Genomic DNA, 19,838 nt, shown 5'->3' on the forward strand with positions numbered 1-19,838 from the left:
GAGAGATCTGCAGTGTAAGATGGCTTGTCTGACACTCAGCAGCAACACCTTACCTAGCCAACTTGCAGAAGTTCTACCGTGGTTGAGTTGCATTTCTGAGTAAAACACTTATTTCATTGAAAGGACACTATGCAAACTAGTCTGCACCTCTGTGCTGTGGTTTATTCTTAACCTTCTGCCGGCCCTAAGAACTGGAAACCTGAACTGGCCGCCAGCCAACTATTTTAAGGGCAAGCAACTTGGACAACACTACTGAGGGGTACCGAGAGGCAGGTCAAGTAACTTGTTACTATAGCAACCAGGAACCAAGTATCTTAGGAAAACAGTTGGGAAAGCTCTTGAACCATATAAGGGTCAGCAACGTTAGCAACTTGTCAGAAGGATATGATTTGTAATGGACAGCTGACTACATGGTCAGCCATTATTCTGGTATATATGCATAGCACTGAGGGAGCAAGAGTGTTTGCATGAACTGCGCTCCCCGATTGGTAAATGTGTGGAATACATTTCTATCTTTAACTGTCAAACTCTGAGCAAGAACTTGTGATTTCGTGATTCATCCTTTGACACATCAACACGTGATATCAACCGTAAAGGGCAGTGTCAGCGTACCACCTATACTGAAAGACCTGTGTATAGATCCTGTCGACGTCTGTCTTATTGCACACATATTCATAGACCTGTATAGTTCTGTAAGGATTCTACTAACAAAGGGGGTTTTATGAATTAGCATTCTTTTGTCCTAGACCACATGGTCAAGATGGCCTCCCTTCCTGTGACCTGCCCCCTGCCCTTTGACCTGAGTGATACTGTCTGTAACCTAACCCCCTTTTCACACCTTTGCTGTCCTTTGTAAGGTGATAGGACTGTATAGGTGCCTTGTCATAGACGTGTATTAGCATATCACTGGTAGTGATCACTATAAATGTGTGAGCTAAAGACAGTTCTTTCTCTTAACCTGCAACCCATTGACCAGAGCCCTCTCTATTACATCAGAGAGTATATACTGTACATGGTTGTGGTGATCTGTGAGAAAGTTGCAGCACAGACCTACATATGATGAGTTGTGGGGTTCTCAACATAAATAAGATGATTAGGGTGTGTGGATGGAGAACACTACTACACAGGACAAAGACCAGGGAGATGACGATGATGATGACGATAGTGAGGAAGATGATTATGATGCTCTTGTTTTCCCTTTTTCCCCTCCTCTCTCCCAGAGGTCCATCCGATCGTTTGCCAACGATGACAGTCACGTCATGGCCAAGCATGCTGCCGTCTACCCGTCCCCAGAGGAGCTCGACGCGGTCCAGACGCTGGTGTCCACCGCCGAGTGTGCCCTCAAAAAGGTGTCCGACTGGATGGACAACGTCCACACCCCTACTGCCACGGACGACACCAACGCCGGAGGCTCTGCTGACACAAAGTGAGGCTATCTTCTATCTCCTGTAGGCCTCGAAAGAAGCAACTCACTCACACTGCCCGATTTACATTTACAGGGTTCCCGCGCTGGTCTTAAAAAGCCCTAGGGCCCTATTGGCTGGCCTGCACACAGAGCTCTGACCTCAACCCCATCCAACACCTTTGGGATGAAGTGGAACGCCGACTGCGAGCCAGTCCTTCTCGCCCAACATCAGTGCCTGACCTCATTAATGCTCTTGTAGCTGAATGGGAGCAAATCCCTACAACCATATTCTAAAATCTAGTAGAAAGTCTTTCCAGAAGAGTGGAAGCTGTTATAGCAGCAAAGGTGGGTCCATATTAATGCCCATGGTTTTGAAATGAGAAGTTCAACAAGCACATATGGGTGGAACGCCGACTGCGAGCCAGTCCTTCTCGCCCAACATCAGTGCCTGACCTCATTAATGCTCTTGTGGCTGAATGGGAGCAAATCCCTACAACCACAGTGTTTCCTCTATATGCATTTATTCGTGGCGGGCCGCCACGAATACATTTTCTCCGCCACTAATTGATTCAGTCCACTTTATGACCGGAGAACAGAAAAAAATCAGATTGAAGCTAGTTTAGGCCGCTTTCAGACCTACATTTTGTTCCGATTTAGGATGGAGTAAGTTACAATATGTTACAATGTTGCAATTAACCTCGTCGGCGACGCGCTTGCAAAACAGTTTTGTGATTGGTCCGAATTTAGCGGGACATTTGGATTTCTGGAAATCCCTTTCCCTCTCTCTTCGCCCGTCCCTTTAATCCCGTAAACGTATCCTAATCGAAAATGCAACATCATCAGCGACGACCTAGGGTTCTTGCATTTACTGCTGTTCTCTGGTTTATGTTCTTATACCAGTGCTCACTATAGAGTATTTTAAATGAACATTCGTAATGTAGTCTAGTCTCTGATGTTCATGGTCAACTAAATCAGGCTATTTTGTGAAACAAATAATGTTCCCGAGCAGCCTCGCATCTAACGCTAGCTTCGAACTATTCATAGCATAAACGTTGGTAAATGTCACAAACGACACAGTATTGGCAGGGGGAAAGAAGGGGAGTCGAATTTTTATTGACAACGGATTTACATGCTGGAAAAACATGCAGCTAAAATTCAAGGAACATTTGGACAATAAGAGACACAACGGAGCTGTGGTCGTGTGGTCTAATTACAGGGCACTATGCGCGGGGCAAAAATAATCTATTGCCTCTCAAATCACCACGAACAGAACGGCGGAGGTACGGGTAAACAGGGCACACATTTAAAAAAAAAAATGTTGCCACCCTCTAGTTTTCGGTGAAATTACGTCTTTGTATTGAGCGCCAGTGCGTGTTTCATGCGCGTGCACGCGGAAAAAAAATGCGCGCGGGCAGAGCGCGCGAAAAAGGAACACTCCGCCACTAATGTGAAAAATCCTGGAGGAAACACTGAACCATATTCTAAAATCTAGTAGAAAGTCTTTCCAGAAGAGTGGAAGCTGTTATAGCAGCAAAGGTGGGTCCATATTAATGCCCATGGTTTTGAAATTAGAAGTTCAAAAAGCACATATGGGTGTCCCAATACTTCTGTCCATATAGTGTATCATTGTAATGATAGATGGTGTGCAGGGCTTGACATTAACGCGGTTTTACTTGCTCCGGACAAGTAAAAGGGCGTTAATGTCGAGCCCTGGTGTGTATCTGGCCCAGGCCGCAGACTCAGAGCCGGTCGGCCCTGTGTGGTGTGATGCGGATGGGGCTGGTGGCCAAGGGCCTGCTGGTCAGAGGAGACCTGGACCTGGAGCTACTGCTGATGTGCAGAGACAAGCCCACCAAGCTGCTGCTCTACACCGTCAGCGCCAACCTGCCCCTGCAGATCCAGGTGAGCACAGTTAGAGAGGGGGGGTCACCGTGGAGCTGAGGAGGAGACCAGAGGGCTTAGCAGGGAAGAGGAATACTGAAAGGAAAAGAAAGAGGGGGAACGTTGGAAAACGATTAGAAGATGTTAGAAGTGGTATCCACTTTCAGCATTTAGTTTTTTTTAAAGGAAAACTGTAGATGAAACCTAGAAAGATGAAGTAGTCATAACTGCCAGGAAGAGGATCAATCTGCCTGTGAGACTCTGGGTCCAGCGTTACCGTCACCTCCTTAGACTTAGATCTCACTTTAATAAAGATAGATCCAGTCTTAGACTTAGATCTCACTTTAATAAAGATAGACCCAGTCTTAGACGTAGATCTCACTTTAATAAAGATAGACCCAGTCTTAGACTTAGATCTCACTTTAATAAAGATAGACCCAGTCTTAGACGTAGATCTCACTTTAATAAAGATAGACCCAGTCTTAGACTTAGATCTCACTTTAATAAAGATAGACCCAGTCCTAGACTTAGATCTCACTTTAATAAAGATAGACCCAGTCTTAGACGTAGATCTCACTTTAATAAAGACAGACCCAGTCTTAGACGTAGATCTCACTTAATAAAGATAGACCCAGTCTTAGACTTAGATCTCACTTTAATAAAGATAGACCCAGTCTTAGATGTAGATCTCACTTTAAGTCAGTCTTGCTATAGACTCTAAAATGTTCCTGTTGCATAAAGCTCACCTATGAGTGACTAATGTAAGACTGACTTAGATAGCCTGTCACGCAATGCAAAAAACGTATGTATATTGGAGGAATATAATGTGGAGAAAAGTATACTGCTTAGCAGTTGGGAAAAAAAGTTAAAAGTTACTTAAAAGTTAGCACTTTTCCAACTGACACTTAAGGCTGACTCGTTCCCATAGCAACACAGCTCTTAAATCAAGCTTAGCCAGGGGGGAAGGTGGCTAACTTTCTAACCTCAAAATAAGTCAGTCTTATTTTTTAGGCAACAGGCAGTCTTAACCCATTAAGGCCTAAAACGAGAATTAGAATAACCCCCTAAAACCTGACGTTTTTCTGGAAATTCAACAAAAATGTCAACGCCTACTAAAAAAATTATTCATTTACCTTTCATTTACCTTCTCTGTAATTACTTATTAATAACGATTTGATTTTATATGATAACCATCGTATTATCTTAGTTTAATGTCATTTCAATGCATTATGGACATTTTCTTTACAACAAGCATAACAAGAAAATCGCGATTATGCCACTATGAGTACACCGTTCCAACGGAGCGGATCAACGCGACGCGGAAGTATAAATTGCGAGAGCCCTTGCGTAGGCTACGGCGTAGACGCGCGTAAATTCGACGCAGAAGCATAAATCGGGCTTTAGCTTCCCACCCAACAAACATGTTTTATTGCCATGCAATCAACTTGTCAGCCAATTGTTGGAATTTGGTATTTTATACTCCAGGGGTCAGTGGCCAGGGGTCAGAGCCATAGACGGCGACCCTGGAGCAATTATGGCTTCAGTGCCTTGCTCGAGGACATCTCGACACGTGGCCAGCCGGGGTTTCAACCGCCGAGCTGCAGACCTTGTGTTCATTAGACGCCGGCTCTACTTCCTGAGCCACAGCTGGCCCCTAATAACTTGCCATTGCCCCACTGTGCCCTTCATCACCATCCGTTTGAACCTCTAATTTCCTCCAGCCACATGGGGGAGAGGTTGCCAGTGGTGATGGGTGATGGATAGGGTCGTTATTCACAGGAGCTAAGCTAGTGAATACACCCGAAATCTCTCGTCTTCAACATCATTACCGAAGTTGGCCTGACCAGAATAAAGGCCGGTATCGGAAATCTTACCTAGATCGTCGTCTGACGTTGTGTAAGTAACACGGATGTGATGAATGTGTATATATCGCTTTGCCCCTATAGTATGGTCTTCCCGTGCCCTTGCAGACACTGACGGGGGACAAGTACGAGGTGCGGTCGAGCATGTCGGAGGCAGCCATCCGGGTGCTCGTCTCCAAGGACCCCGACCTCTCCCTGACCATCACCCTCTCCTCGCTGGCCATGAGGGAGGACCTCAGCAGCACAGTCAAAGGTACGCAGACAGCCAACCCTCCTCCTGTCCTGCTTCACTCAACCTTTACTTAACAAGGGAGGGCTGAGAGGGTGGAAGACGAGGAAGGAAGAGGAGAAGAGAGCAGACGTTGAGGGGGGCAGTAAATAAAAAAGAAGAAGAGCAGTTGAGAGAATGAGGGCGAAGGGGAAAGAAGGGAGGGAGGCAGGGAGGGTGAGACGAGAAAAAAGATTGAAAGCTTGAAAGCCGAGAGGTTAGGTCAGAGGTGGACAGGAAGGAGAGAGGGGCGGGATATAGATCTGCGTCCCGTGCGGTGGAAGTAGCAGCTGGGACTGGGAAGCAGGGGGTTCCGTTGGGATGCAGGCAGGGGGGCTTTCATGTGTAAAAGAAGCTGCCGGAATCCGGTTTCTCCTACAGCCTCCTCGTCCCTCTTTGACGAATAGGGAGTCAGAAGGCCGTTTTACAGGACGCTGTGCTACCCTATGTGTACCTCGTCAGCATTTAGTCACAAGGTCACAACCGTCAAAGGTAAACAGCTCTGTGGAGGAATACGCTTGTATTGTGATTGTATTTCGAAGACAATCCACTTCAAAATGAATGAAAGGCGAGTCAGACTTGGAAGAGCGGCCTTTACGTAACACCTCGTCCTATTGTACTGTAGCGTCAGCCCCACCGGGGGGGGGCAGGCTGAGCGGCTGAGGCAGTGTCTCAACAAAAAGGAGAGAAAACGTTGTTCAATTCACTATTGAGGCCGCAATTTGCGATTGAAGAAAATTGCTGTACTTAGCCTTCAGATAACCCCCGTCAGAAGAAGAACAGGGATTCAATGGTACTGTAATTGCAAACACACATGCCAAAGCCTCTAGTGACCGCTGGTGATATGAACAATAACAACAACACACCATGAAAGCAGAACACTGACTGACTACTGTGTTTTAGTTGTCTCTTATCTCACCTCTGCTCACTTCACCACTGGTTATGTTGCCACAGCTCCTCCCCCCCCAGCGTCTCTGGATGGTCAAACCCGCCAACCTGACGCCCGGCGAGGCCCACCGCAGGAAGCCTGGGTACAAGGGGCTCCCCCGGAACCCCCCCCCCCCCCCCCCTGTTTACTGTACCTCTCTTCTCTGGGTCACTGTACGCCATGAAATTGTGGTCCATGATGTCCATTTCAGAGCTGACAAAGATATAAAAACTAAAGAACTACATTACCCAACTGCCCTCTCTCTGAGGATGTGAGACAGAGGGGCTGACACCTCTCCAAACTTTTAGCATTTCGCTGCTCAGAATGACATCCCATCATTTCATGTTGTAAAGTCAGTGGTATTAATATGTGGTTATTAATTTCATTTATGTTTTTTTTAAGTCACTAATCAAAGTGGGAGCTGATGATGTCATGGAGCATTGTCTTTATCTGTATGTGGCTGATGAGTGACTGCCTCCGTGGTCTGCCTCTGGTGGAGAGGGAGGCTGAGGTAGAGGTGAAAAGGCTTTGTTCAACTATTACAATCTTCATTTTAACAAAACATTTTAAGGAATAGGGGGGGGAAGAAAAAAAAAGACTTAACGGGGACTGAACATTTTACACAAATTGAAGTTCTGAAGTTCTATTGAAGCTATCGGTATTTTCCCACCAATCTGAAAAATAATTCTGTTTCTGATATTTTTTAGCTTAGTGAGTCATTTCTGAATGGCTATGTCTGATCTCAATATAAGCTCTACTTTTCTGGGGGGTTTTGGAAGTTGCACCTGAAAGGCAGAACTGGCAGCGTAGTGAAAGATCATTCCAGAGACATGTTGTGCACGGTATATTCAGTGCTTCCAAGGTCTTTATTGAAGTCCTACATGTCCCTGGACCAGATCGTTCTGTACTGTCTGCCCACATCTCCCAGCTCTCCCCTGGGGCAGAACACGAAGGCCCTCAGTCTCTGGTGTTGTTAGAGGTGTGACACAGGACGACCCCAGGTCTGACCCCTGACCCCAGGGCTGACCCCAGGGCCTCTCATCGGCTCCTTTTGTCCGTCCTCCACCTCTTCTACCGGGCCCAGCTTTCACCACGGCCACGGCCACAGCCTGCAGAACCACACATGGACACAGTAGACTCTTCCAACCCAGCCAAACTGCTCATGAATTCTAGCTCTGAATTTAATCGAAACGGAAATACTTTTCTCACCTGCATTTCCTAACCTTCTTAGAAGGAAGATCTCCATATAAAGAGGATCTTACTGTCCTAGTTATCAACGTCAATGCAAATTTATTCCGCAAAAACTCCTGTCCCAGCAGTTGATCGTACTGACGGGTACACATTAATAACCTCATGAACACTAAAAACCCTCTGGAACTTTTTTGGAACGACGGCGAAATTTTGAGAAGCTTGTACCTCGTTATCGAATCAGAAGGAAGTACAATCCCATCTCTCTCATTGAGCATGGAGCTCTGTCGTTGGTCTGTCGTTGGTCTGTCGTTGGTCTGTCGTTGGTCTGTGGTCTGCAGTCCGTCGCCCGGTTCGTCTGCTTGTCCCACAGCAATCACCCCTCCCCTCCCCTTAGCTGCTCCAGAGGGAAGAAGCCTTCACTTTCTTTCCAGGGTGGCCCTTCTCACTCTTAGATGTTTATGGTGTCATTATTGCTGTTGTTATTATTGTTAATGCCTTTTTTCTCTCTCCCATGGCTCAGTCTCAGTCATGGCAGGGGTTGGTCCCATAGGAAACACAGTGTGGAGACTGTCTAAGCCACATAAACATCTGATTGACCTGCAAGACAGAAAAATCCCAGCGTGGCGCCAAATTGATGGCAGATCCTGTCTGGATATGTGTGATTCTGAAAGCCTTCCCTTTATCCCAGGCAGTGGTTGAGACAGTCATTCAATCTGTTATCTCCCATCTCCAGTCTGCCCTGTGTCCTGGGGTGCTGCCACGCTCTAATGTCTCCACCCTCCACTAGGGGTGGGACGATTAGAACATTTCATATCACGATTATCGTGGGCAAAATAATCGCGATCCACGATATTATCGCGATAATAATAAATTTTAAAAAATACATAAAACACACTGTAATCACCTTAACTTAGATTTTGTTGTATTTTTATGACATTTTAAGTCAGTAATTCAAATTCTGATTCTAGTGGCACATACTGTATCTCTGGCCATAATCCGGGTCCTTAAGAAAGACCAATCGAGCGCTGATTGACCTAACTCCTTTTCGGCCAATCAGCACCTTTCATTAACGTACCCAAGGAAGTTTAAAGAACGCACTCCCAGTGTTGCCAACTTCCAGAGCCCCTTGGCGACTTAATTAGTCAAAAGCGACCAGCGACAAATCTAACTTCCTTTTCTGGTCATTTGGGGAATTACTGTAAAGCATCTAACATATCCCGTATTCCACGGTTCACGTTACAACCGAGCTCAGGAGAGACGAGTAGGGATACAGTCTATGGCGAGCGAGGGTTGCCGTCTCCTCTCTCCCTCAACACTCACTCCCGCGGCCAGTCTGATAGCAGCCGCGGGGAGCGTACCGTTGTTCCCCGGGTCCTCGCGGGGGGTTCGGGCAAAGTTCGGGAAATAACGGACGGTTGTCATGTGTTTATACAGCATGGATGTTACGTGCCTAATGCCTTTGATGCGCACACTTGCTACTTGCCGCTTTCATAATTTTATTTAGCCTATATAGCACAAGTAATGCATTGCATGTAACCTCAAGTGCTGAACAGTATTAAGTAAACCACAAGAATATATTTGCTAAAGCTTAGCGGCGACCGTGCCTTTTGCAGCCATAGACTGTCACTGCCTGGTAATAAAAAGGTAGGCAAATGAGACAGTATCCCATCTAAAGTTTTTCACCAGCCATGGTGAGAAGGCTAGCATACGTTACCTAGTGACTGACTGACAAGGCTGACTTGACAGTAACGTTACCCATGCAGGCTGAACAATAGCGCGAGACAAGTTCTGTGAGGATATTCGCGCGCGGCTCAAGTGAGGAAACGCAATTATATTACAGTAACAGACGCTAACTTGACTGCAAAAGTAATGTAGCCTAGGCTGAAAAATAGCGCCAGACATTTGTTAAACACAGTTTATTCATAACATACGATTATGACGATTATGACGATTATTTAAATAATTAAATTCTTAAATAATTCTCCACAATTAAGTTATCGCGGGTGTTTTTTATCGCGATTAACAATAAAAACGATAATCGTCCCATCCCTCCACCGTTACTGATGACACACTAACCTGGTGTTACTGATAACACACTAACCTGGTGTAACACACTAACCTGGTGTGACCATCGTCTGCAGCAGCCACTGATCTGCATGTGAGAGTGAGAGTCTGGCCTGGGCTGCAGATGCAGATGCATGCACTCACATTGACTCTCCTAACAGTTGTGTGTGTCTACGCAGTAAACCCCCCCCCCACACACACACAGACACCCTTTCCCCTGTGCATGAGACAAAAATCACGGAAACTCTCAAACTTCCCCTCAGATCGTTCAGATCAGTGGGGGGATGCAAATTTTTTAGCCGTCCCCACTGCTGCCTGTGCGTTTGTCTGTGTGTGAGTCTGAAGGCCCCCTGGGGTCACGCTCTGTCAGTGTTTGTCTTCATCCTTTTCCCCTCTCTCCAGAGGAGCCCGGCGCCGTGGCAGGGGAGGAGGAGGAGGAGGGGGGGGAGGAGGAGGTGCTGGACAGCCGGAGGTGCAGGGCCGCCCTCTCGTCACTCAGGCGCGCCAAATGGTTCCAGGTGGGCTGACGTCATGGCTTCAGCCGCTTTCATGCCCAAGGGTGAATGAAGTCGTCCCGATTGGTCACTCTATCGTTCTAGAGCACATGTGTCAAAGTCAAGGCCCGCGGGCCGGATCAGGCCCGTGAATGAGTTCTCTCTTGCCCGCGGGATGATATTTAATTACTATTAAAACCGGCCCGAAGTATTATGTGCCCGCAGCACCATAATACTACAAGTCCCAAGATGCACTGCGAGTGCATTGGCGCGTACCGAGTGCCCGCGACTGCCGCGAGCGAGCGCGACCCCGCGTCTTCTCTTCGCTTCAGTGACAGTGGAGACCTAAACATCGCTGTCAAATTTCATTTCCCTCTCCCCCAAAATGGCCAAAAGAAAGGTGGACGCTGAAAACAGGGGGTTTCAAGACAGGTGGGAGGCAGAATACATGTTCACCGAAGTAAAAGGAAAGCCTGTGTGTCTTGTGTGTGGAGACAGCTTGGCTGTTATGAAAGAATATAACTTAAGAAGGCACTATGAAACATCAACGAAACACACAGACGCACAGAAAGACAAATACAAGAATATGAACACAGACCAAAGGCTACAGAAGGTAGAAGAGTTAAAAAGAAATCTTAAGTCCCAGCAGGCTATGTTCACAAAAGCCACATCACAAAGCGAGGCTGCAGTTAAGGCCAGTTTTATTGTGGCAGAAGAGGTCGCAAAATCAGCCCGGCCATTTACCGAGGGAGAGTTTGTAAAGAACTGTATGCTCAAAGTTTGTGACGTCGTGTGCCCAGAAAAAAGGCAGCTATTTTCAAATGTGAGTCTGAGCAGAAACACAGTTGCTGACCGTGTAAACCAGCTTTCCACTAATCTTAAAGAACAGCTTGTGATAAAAGGAAAAGATTTCATCGCATACTCCCTTGCTGTGGATGAGAGCACCGACATATCGGACATTGCTCAGCTGTCAATTTTCATCCGTGGAGTGGACCCAAGCCTGTGCGTGACAGAAGAGTTTTTGGGATTATGTCCGATGCATGGCACAACTACAGGAAAGGATCTGTATGAACAGGTATCCGGGTGTGTAAATGACATGGAGCTGCCTTGGGATAAACTTGTGGGACTAACAACAGACGGAGCGCCCGCAATGTGCGGTCATAAAAGTGGCTTGGTGGCAAGGATTCGGGAGAGAAAGAAGGAGAAAGACGGCACGGGTGAGCTGATATCTTATCACTGCATCATACACCAGGAGTCGTTGTGTGGCAAAGCTTTGAAAATGGAACATGTAATGAGCACCATAACAAGAGCAGTTAACTTCATTAGAGCAAAAGGTTTAAATCACCGCCAGTTCAAGACGTTTCTGGAGGAGTTAAATTCTGAGTATGGTGACCTGCTCTATCACACAGAGGTGTGGTGGCTAAGCAAGGGAAAGGTGTTGAAAAGGTGCTTCGAGCTGCGTGAGGAGATCTGTCTGTTTATGGAAAGCAAAGGGAAAGACACTACAGAGCTCCGTGATCAAAGTTTCCTGTGTGAAGTCGCATTTCTGTGTGACATCGCTGGCCATCTGAATGAACTGAACCTGCTGCTGCACCGGCGGGGCCATCTCATCTCTGACATGTATTCTTTTTTTTATTAAAATTTGTTTTTCAGATTTTATCCCTTTTTCACCCAATTTGGTAGCCAATTTAACCCAACTTAGCATCCAATTATCCCCTGCCTATTGCATATGATCCGCCGCACGACCCCGTGGCCGGCAGTCCCAGAGGAGGGCGCCAGGCAGACTAGGCTGACTGGCTCCTCGAGCCCAGTACCGTTATTCCGGCACCCAGGGGGCGGTGTTGCGCGACGGATCCTAGTCCAGAAATACTCCTATACCCCCCTCGGAAGCGGCCGGCCAATATGCCGCTTCCCGTGTGCCTCGGCCATATCTGGATCTGGCGAGCCGGGATACGAACCCCGGCCCCGGTGGGCAGCATGCACTAGCGGCCAGTGCGTAGACCGCTACACCACCGCGGGGCTCTGACATGTATTCTACTGTGAGGGTGTTTAAAACCAAGCTGAGCCTGTGGGAAACGCAGATGCGAAAAAATAACTTTGACCATTTTTCGTGTTGCAAGACCATGCACGAGCTGGTCTCTAAACAGCCTACTGAGCCTAGTGGGCCTACTGTCGTGTTCCCGAGTACACAGTTTGCTGACAAACTCGGCATACTTGCTGCCGACTTCAAGCGGAGATTTTCCGACTTTGAAGCCCAAAAAAGTAGGCTTCAACTGCTCAGCAATCCATTTGCAGTTGACGTGGAAAGTGCACCAGCAAATCTCCAAATGGAGCTGATTGAGCTCCAGTGTAATGACACACTGAAGGCAAAATATGAGTCCGTGGGCGCTGCGGAGTTTGCTCGTTTCATCCCCGACACAATGCCTGAGCTGCGCACCCAAGTTGCTCGCACGCTGTCTATGTTTGGCAGCACATACCTGTGTGAACAACTGTTTTCATTGATGAAACTAAACAAAACATCACATAGGAGTCGTCTTAGTGATGAACACCTGAACTCAATCCTGAGGATTTCCTCAGCTCAGAGCCTGACCCCAAACATTAATGAACTTGTACAAGATGAGACACCAAGTATCGGGCTCAGCCTCAGACAAGTGAGCAGAAAGGACTTGGACTTGATATTTCTTTGAAGGGAATTATTATTTTTTTCTCCAGTTGAATGGACCCAGGGAAATGTTGCCTAAGAAATTAATGCAACTGTTTTGCACTTTTAGTTTGCATTGACTTTTCTAATTTTATTATAAAAGACAGTCATTGGTGAGGATCAGAGCAGCACACTGATTTGTTTTTAATGCATGCTGTTTAATTTTTGTGTTTATCTTGCCATTGAGCTTTGAGGGAAAATTACATTTTGCTGTTTACCTGTTTAAAAAAAAGAAGAAGAAAAAAACGTTTTCAATTTATTACTGAAAGAGCCGTGAGAAAATATTGCAACTGATTTTATTTATGTTTTACTTAATTTAATTTAATGATTCATGTTAAGTGCAATATAGGCTGTGTTATTGGTATTGGTTCAATATGTGCAATAATTGCGAGTTTTAATAAACATTGAACCAGCCCGGCCCTCCACTTGTACCATTTTCTTTATTTTGGCCCCCTGTGTATTTGACTTTGACATGACTGTTCTAGAGTGTTAAGGACGACTCTATTCACCGAAACTGCATAAATGACGACGCTCCATTTTCCAGCCAAAAGTATTGTAAAAAAATAAGAATTATAGCTACTGTGTTCGGTGATTCTTTGGCAGTTAGCGAGTTAATCTACTGTATCTGATTTCCTATGTACTGTTTTACCAAGGGGAATAGCGTAGTTGGGCAAAATTAGTTCTCTAAAGGTGGGAGGGTTTTGTCGACGTATACTTCTCAGCGTCACCTGTTCACGCGGTGTGTCTTTTCTGCCCCCCCTCCCAGGCCAGAGTCACTGATCTGAAGTCCTGTCTTGTCGTCATGCGTGTCCTTAGAGACATGTGCAACAGAGTCCCTGTGTGGCAGCCCCTCAAAGGATGGGTACGTGCACATGGAGAGGTGTGTGTGTGTGTGTGTGTGTGCGCGTGTGTGTGTGTGCGCGTGCGTGATTATGGGACAAGGTGGGAAGGGAGGGGCGGGTCGGCAGGCAAAGTGCTGTTGTGTGATTTAGCGACATGGAACTGATGTTGTTGGTTAAGTGAGGTGTTTGTCCCTTCCTCTCCAGCCTCTGGAGCTGATCTGTGAGAAGGCCATAGCCACCAGTAGCAGAGCCCTGGGGCCCGGGGAGGCTCTGCGCAGGGTGCTGGAGTGCCTGGCCTCAGGGATCCTGCTCCCAGGTCTGTCAGCTCAGGGCTCCACGGCTCCTTCAAATCCATGAAAGTTTGTGAAAAAAAAATCGAGGTCTTAAAAGTTTTTGAAAGTAGACATAGGTCATTGAAAGTGCTTGAATTCCCCTCTCTCTCTCAAAAAATAAAATAAAAAAATATTCAAAAATGTTTTACTCAGCTCGTCAACTAGTTCTGTCTCAAACTATGCCATGTTGGGTACTTGAATTTGATGGACTTGAGTCTTGAAAGTCCTTGAAAGTTGGTTGAAAGGTGGTTGAAATTTGAATTTGATGTTTCAGAAGGTGTGGGAAACCTGTCATACTCTCTTTATGACAGACAGTATGTGAGGTGAAATCCATCTTGTGAAACTCGGCTCTCAAACAGAAATGTAGTACTTTCAGTCAAGATCCAGTATCGATTTTTTATGAATGTGAACCAGCGATGAATGAGAGATGAATTAAGAAGTTGTTAGGAATGTTTTACTTATTGAATGTTTGCCGACTCCCCAGGTGGGCCTGGAGTTCTGGACCCCTGTGAGCGAGAGCCCACCGACACCCTGGCAGCACTCACAGACCAGCAGGCAGAGGCCATCACCTTCAGCGCCCAGGTCAGTCACCTCAACCACATAGTCTTACGTTGACATTTTGGGCATTTAAGCAGACGCCTTTATCCAAAGCGACTGACAAGAAATACATTTGACTAAGGGGGTGTTCTCACTAGAACATTTGCTTCACTTGAAACACGTTCAGCAGTCACTAGAGATGGTGTCAATACAAATACACATTTTCTCTGTTGTCCCTTGTCTGTTTTTAGTATGTTTTTTTTATTCTCCCAATGTTGTAACCTTTTGTAACCTGGTGTGCTGTCTTGGCCAGGTCTCCCTCGAAAACGAGATTTTAATCTCAAGGGACCTCTTAAAGGTCTTTTTAAAGTTTTTTCTTTTTCTTTTTTACCTCTTAAAGTTAAATAAAGGTTAAAAAACAAACAAGAAAACATACGTATATATACACAGTACCAGTCAAAAGTTTGGACACACTTTCCCATTCAATTGAATTGGGTATATAAACCCCTCAAAAAAAGTTTACGTTATTTTGGTTGATTATTCCTCCCCTTTAATAATACCAATTGGTATTGTATTTTATATCGTTGGATATAGATTAGTCATCTTTACAACGAGGTACAACTTGTAAGGATCATGCATTAGTGGAATGAGCAACACAGCTAAACGTGTGGGTAGCGGCCCAAAAATATTTGCCAAAATCCCCTATATTCTTCTGTTGGTATTCACTCTCGTTTTGAGTTGCTTGGTGGATTGGATGATTGCACTCTCCCACAGTAATAAGGAAAAAACAACACATATTGGCAATTTTTACACTTTATTAATTTTACACTGTCAGGGACCTCAGCAGCGTGTGGAAGATCCATACGCAGTCACAACAGCCTGGCTCCTCCTCCTCATGCTGGTCACCAGCCTGGTCACACACTGCTGTGGGACGGCATCCCATTCCTCAACTAGGATTTGCCGCAAGTCAGCCAACATGGTTGCGTTGGTCACTCTGGCACGTACAGCACGCCCAAGCTGATCCCACAAGTGTTCAATTGGGTTGAGGTCTGGACTCACGGCAGGCCATTCCACCCTCGCCACTCCCAAATTCTGGAGGTGCTCTGTGATGATCCTGGCTCTGTGGGGGCGAGCGTTGTCATCCTGGAGGATGGAGTTAGGTCCCAGATTCTGGAGATATGGGATCGCCACTGGCCCCAGAATATCATTCCTGTCAATTAGGTGCCATTCAGGTGCCAGTCACACACCTGTGACTGACATACACCTGCCAGCACTTGAAGCTCAAAACGAGAGTGAATACCAACAGAAGAATATTTCAGGGGATTTTGGCAAAAATGTTTGGGCCGCTACCCACACATTTAGCTGTGTTACTCATACCACGAAGGTATGATCCTTACAAGTTGTACCTTGTTGTAAAGGTGACTAATCAGGCTTTCCAACGATATAAAATACAATACCGATTGGTATTATTAAAGGGGAGGAAGAATCGACTGAAATAACGTTTCCAAACTTTTTTTGAGGGGTTTATATATATATATATACTGTATATACAGTGGGGCAAAAAAGTATTTAGTCAGCCACCAATTGTGCAGGTTCTCCCACTTAAAAAGATGAGAGAGGTCTGTAATTTTCATCATAAAAGAATCCAGGAAATCACATTGTAGGATTTTTAATGAATTAATTGGTAAATTCCTCTGTAAAATAAGTATTTGGTCACCTACAAACAAGCAAGATTTCTGGCTCTCACAGACCTGTAACTTCTTCTTTAAGAGGCTCCTCTGTCCTCCACTCGTTACCTGTATTAATGGCACCTGTTTGAACTCGTTATCAGTATAAAAGACACCTGTCCACAACCTCAAACAGTCACACTCCAAACTCCACTATGGCCAAGACCAAAGAGCTGTCAAAGGACACCAGAAACAAAATTGTAGACCTGCACCAGGCTGGGAAGACTAAATCTGCAATAGGTAAGCAGCTTGGTGTGAAGAAATCAACTGTGGGAGCAATTATTAGAAAATGGAAGACATACAAGACCACTGATAATCTCCCTCGATCTGGGGCTGAATGATCACAAGCAAAAATCCCAGAACCACACGGGGAGACCTAGTGAATGACCTGCAGAGAACTGGGACCAAAGTAACAAAGGCTACCATCAGTAACACACTACGGCGCCAGGGACTCAAATCCTGCAGTGCCAGACGTGTCCCCCTGCTTAAGCCAGTACATGTCCAGGCCCGTCTGGAGTGGCCTAGCCAGTCTCCAGATCTCAACCCCATAGAAAATCTTTGGAGGGAGTTGAAAGTCTGTGTTGCCCAGCGACAGCCCCAAAACATCACTGCTCTAGAGGAGATCTGCATGGAGGAATGGGCCAAAATACCAGCAACAGTGTGTGAAAACCTTGTGAAGACTTACAGAAAACGTTTGACCTCTGTCATTGCAAACAAAGGCTATATAACAAAGTATTGAGATTAACTTTTGTTATTGACCAAATACTTCTTTTCCACCATAATTTGCAAATAAATTATTTAAAAATCAGACAATGTGATTTTCTGGATTTTTTTTTTCTCATTTTGTCTCTCATAGTTGAAGTGTACCTATGATTGCCCCACTGTATATATAAATAAATATATACACAAAAAGACCACCGTATGCCAGCCCTGAGCTCCCCAGGCTGTTTCCTTGTTTCCTTCTAGAGGGTTTCTGTTCTCTCTTTCCTTGTTTCCTTCTAGAGGGTTTCTGTTCTCTCTTTCCTTGTTTCCTTCTAGAGGGTTTCTGTTCTCTCTTTCCTTGTTTCCTTCTAGAGCAGAGGTTCTCAACCCTCTCCTCTGGGACCCCCAGCCGCTCCACATGTTTGATCTGTTCCACCACCAGCACACCTGATTCAACTGATCAAGTATAAAGCAATTATGTTTTGTACTTGATCAGTTGAATCAGGTGAGCTGGTGGTGGAACAGATCAAACATGTGGAGCCGCTGGGGGTCCCCGAGGAGAGGGTTGAGAACCACTGTTCTAGACTCTAGAGGGTTTCTGTTCTCTCTTTCCTTGTTTCCTTCTAGAGGGTTTCTGTTCTCTCTTTCCCCCAGAAGGCTTGGAAGGTTTTGTCATGTGGAGATATGTGCCCTCATTCTGTCTGGGGTGTGATGCCTGGTGTGTGTGTTGTGTGTTCTAGCGGTGGTTACGCCTGCTGGCCTTCGGACAGCTGTACCAGGTCCTGGACATGGATCCTCTTCCTGCCAGCAGGCTGTCACACACACTGTCTGGATCTGACCACCAAGGTAGAGGCATGCTCGTGTGTGTGTGTGTGTGTGTGTGTGTGCTGTGTGTGTGTGTGAGTGTGAGTGTGTGCGCACTTGTGTTTGTTTGCAGAGGAAGTTCCGAGGTCCAGCGTGTGTGTGCTCTGGAAGGTGACAGCGTGTGTGTGTGTGTGTGTGTGTGTGTGTGTGTGTGCGTGTGTGTGTGTGTGGAAGGTGACAGCGTGTGTGTGGAAGGTGACAGCATGTGTGTGTGGAAGATGACAGTGTGAGTGTGTGGAAGGTGACAGTGTGTGTGTGTGTGTGTGTGTGGAAGGTGACAGTGTGTGTGTGTGTGTGTGTGTGTGGAAGGTGACCGTGTGTGTGTGTGTGTGTGTGGAAGGTGACAGTGTGTGTGTGATCCACAGGGACGTGTCTGAAGAGGCGGTGCGACCACGCCCCTGACGACAGAGTGCTCGTCAAGAAGATGAAGAACAACACGATGAAAGGTGACGTCCTGCTGCCACCAATCCAATAAGATGTTTTTTGATGAATCCAAAGATAATCCATTAATCAAAATACCAAATCCTTCTTCACGGGTTCACGGGTCCTTGAAATCCTTGAAAGTTTTAGAAAGACATGGGTCATTGAAAGTGATTCTCTCTCTCTCTCTAAAAAAAAGAAATATATATATTAAAAAAACTAAACTTTTTCGCTCGTCAGCTAGCAAATACGTCTCTGTATTGCGTAACTTAACACATATTTCACAATATATTGTTTTGCTGTGTCTAGTGTTCACACATTCAAGGTGCTTGAATTTGATGTTTCAGAAGGTGTGGAACCATGTGATTAGTAAAAGGCTCAGTTTATTGCAGATAGGCCTACTTCCTCCAAACAACGTGCGTCCGTCATGTTTGGAAGACTTACTACTTCCAGTGTCTTTATAAAAACAAAAGTTTGTAGAAGAAATTGATTCATTTCCCTGAACTCCATAAAGGACCAATGAAGTGGCAAGGTTTGAAAAGGTCATGACTGAAGACTCCAAACTCATTTTGATGCCTTATACCCTGCTCTCCTTATACCCTGCTCTCCTTATACCCTGCTCTCCTTATACCCTGCCCTCCTTATACCCTGCTGTCCTTATACCCTGCCCTCCTTATACCCTGCTCTCCTTATACCCTGCTCTCCTTATACCCTGCTCTCCTTATACCCTGCACTCCTTATACCCTGCTCTCCTTATACCCTGCACTCCTTATACCCTGCTCTCCTTATACCCTGCTCTCCTTATACCCTGCTGTCGTTATACCCTGCTCTCCTTATACCCTGCCCTCCTTATACCCTACTGTCCTTATACCCTGCTGTCCTTATACCCTGCTCTCCTTATACCCTGCTCTCCTTATACCCTGCCCTCCTTATACCCTGCTGTCCTTATACCCTGCTGTCCTTATACCCTGCTCTCCTTATACCCTGCTCTCCTTATACCCTGCTCTCCTTATACCCTGCTCTCCTTATACCCTGCTGTCCTTATACCCTGCTGTCCTTATACCCTGCTCTCCTTATACCCTGCTGTCCTTATACCCTGCTCTCCTTATACCCTGCTCTCCTTATACCCTGCTGTCCTTATACCCTGCTGTCCTTATACCCTGCTGTCCTTATACCATGCTCTCCTTATACCCTGCTGTCCTTATACCCTGCTGTCCTTATACCCTGCTGTCCTTATACCCTGCTGTCCTTATACCCTGCTCTCCTTATACCCTGCTGTCCTTATACCCTGCTCTCCTTATACCCTGCTGTCCTTATACCCTGCTGTCCTTATACCCTGCTCTCCTTATACCCTGCTCTCCTTATACCGTGCTGTCCTTATACCCTGCTCTCCTTATACCCTGCTGTCCTTATACCCTGCTGTCCTTATACCCTGCTGTCCTTATACCCTGCTGTCCTTATACCCTGCTGTCCTTATACCCTGCTCTCCTTATACCCTGCTCTCCTTATACCCTGCTCTCCTTATACCCTGCTGTCCTTATACCCTGCTGTCCTTATACCCTGCTGTCCTTATACCCTGCTCTCCTTATACCCTGCTCTCCTTATACCCTGCTCTCCTTA

At 46.1% G+C, this 19,838-nt stretch overlaps 1 protein-coding gene across 1 annotated transcript in view; it reads left to right on the forward strand.

Moving 5' to 3' along the window:
* Window positions 1–760: 760 nt before the first annotated feature.
* The window catches only part of LOC308157994 (spermatid perinuclear RNA-binding protein-like), a gene marked incomplete at both ends in the record, with an annotated part of 55,342 nt that continues 36,264 nt past the window's right edge, over window positions 761–19,838 (forward strand). Inside the window, 10 exons of the mRNA XM_080531587.1 lie at window positions 761–811; window positions 1,221–1,426; window positions 3,136–3,307; window positions 5,257–5,401; window positions 10,002–10,117; window positions 13,561–13,656; window positions 13,841–13,952; window positions 14,453–14,550; window positions 17,675–17,780; window positions 18,164–18,244. Of these exons, the coding sequence (XP_080387713.1) occupies window positions 761–811; window positions 1,221–1,426; window positions 3,136–3,307; window positions 5,257–5,401; window positions 10,002–10,117; window positions 13,561–13,656; window positions 13,841–13,952; window positions 14,453–14,550; window positions 17,675–17,780; window positions 18,164–18,244 (1,183 nt within the window). The remainder of the gene's footprint in view (window positions 812–1,220; window positions 1,427–3,135; window positions 3,308–5,256; window positions 5,402–10,001; window positions 10,118–13,560; window positions 13,657–13,840; window positions 13,953–14,452; window positions 14,551–17,674; window positions 17,781–18,163; window positions 18,245–19,838) is intronic.

The sequence above is a fragment of the Nansenia antarctica genome, assembly GCF_963989245.1.
Source record: "Nansenia antarctica genome assembly, chromosome: 5".
Lineage (NCBI taxonomy): Eukaryota > Metazoa > Chordata > Actinopteri > Argentiniformes > Microstomatidae > Nansenia > Nansenia antarctica.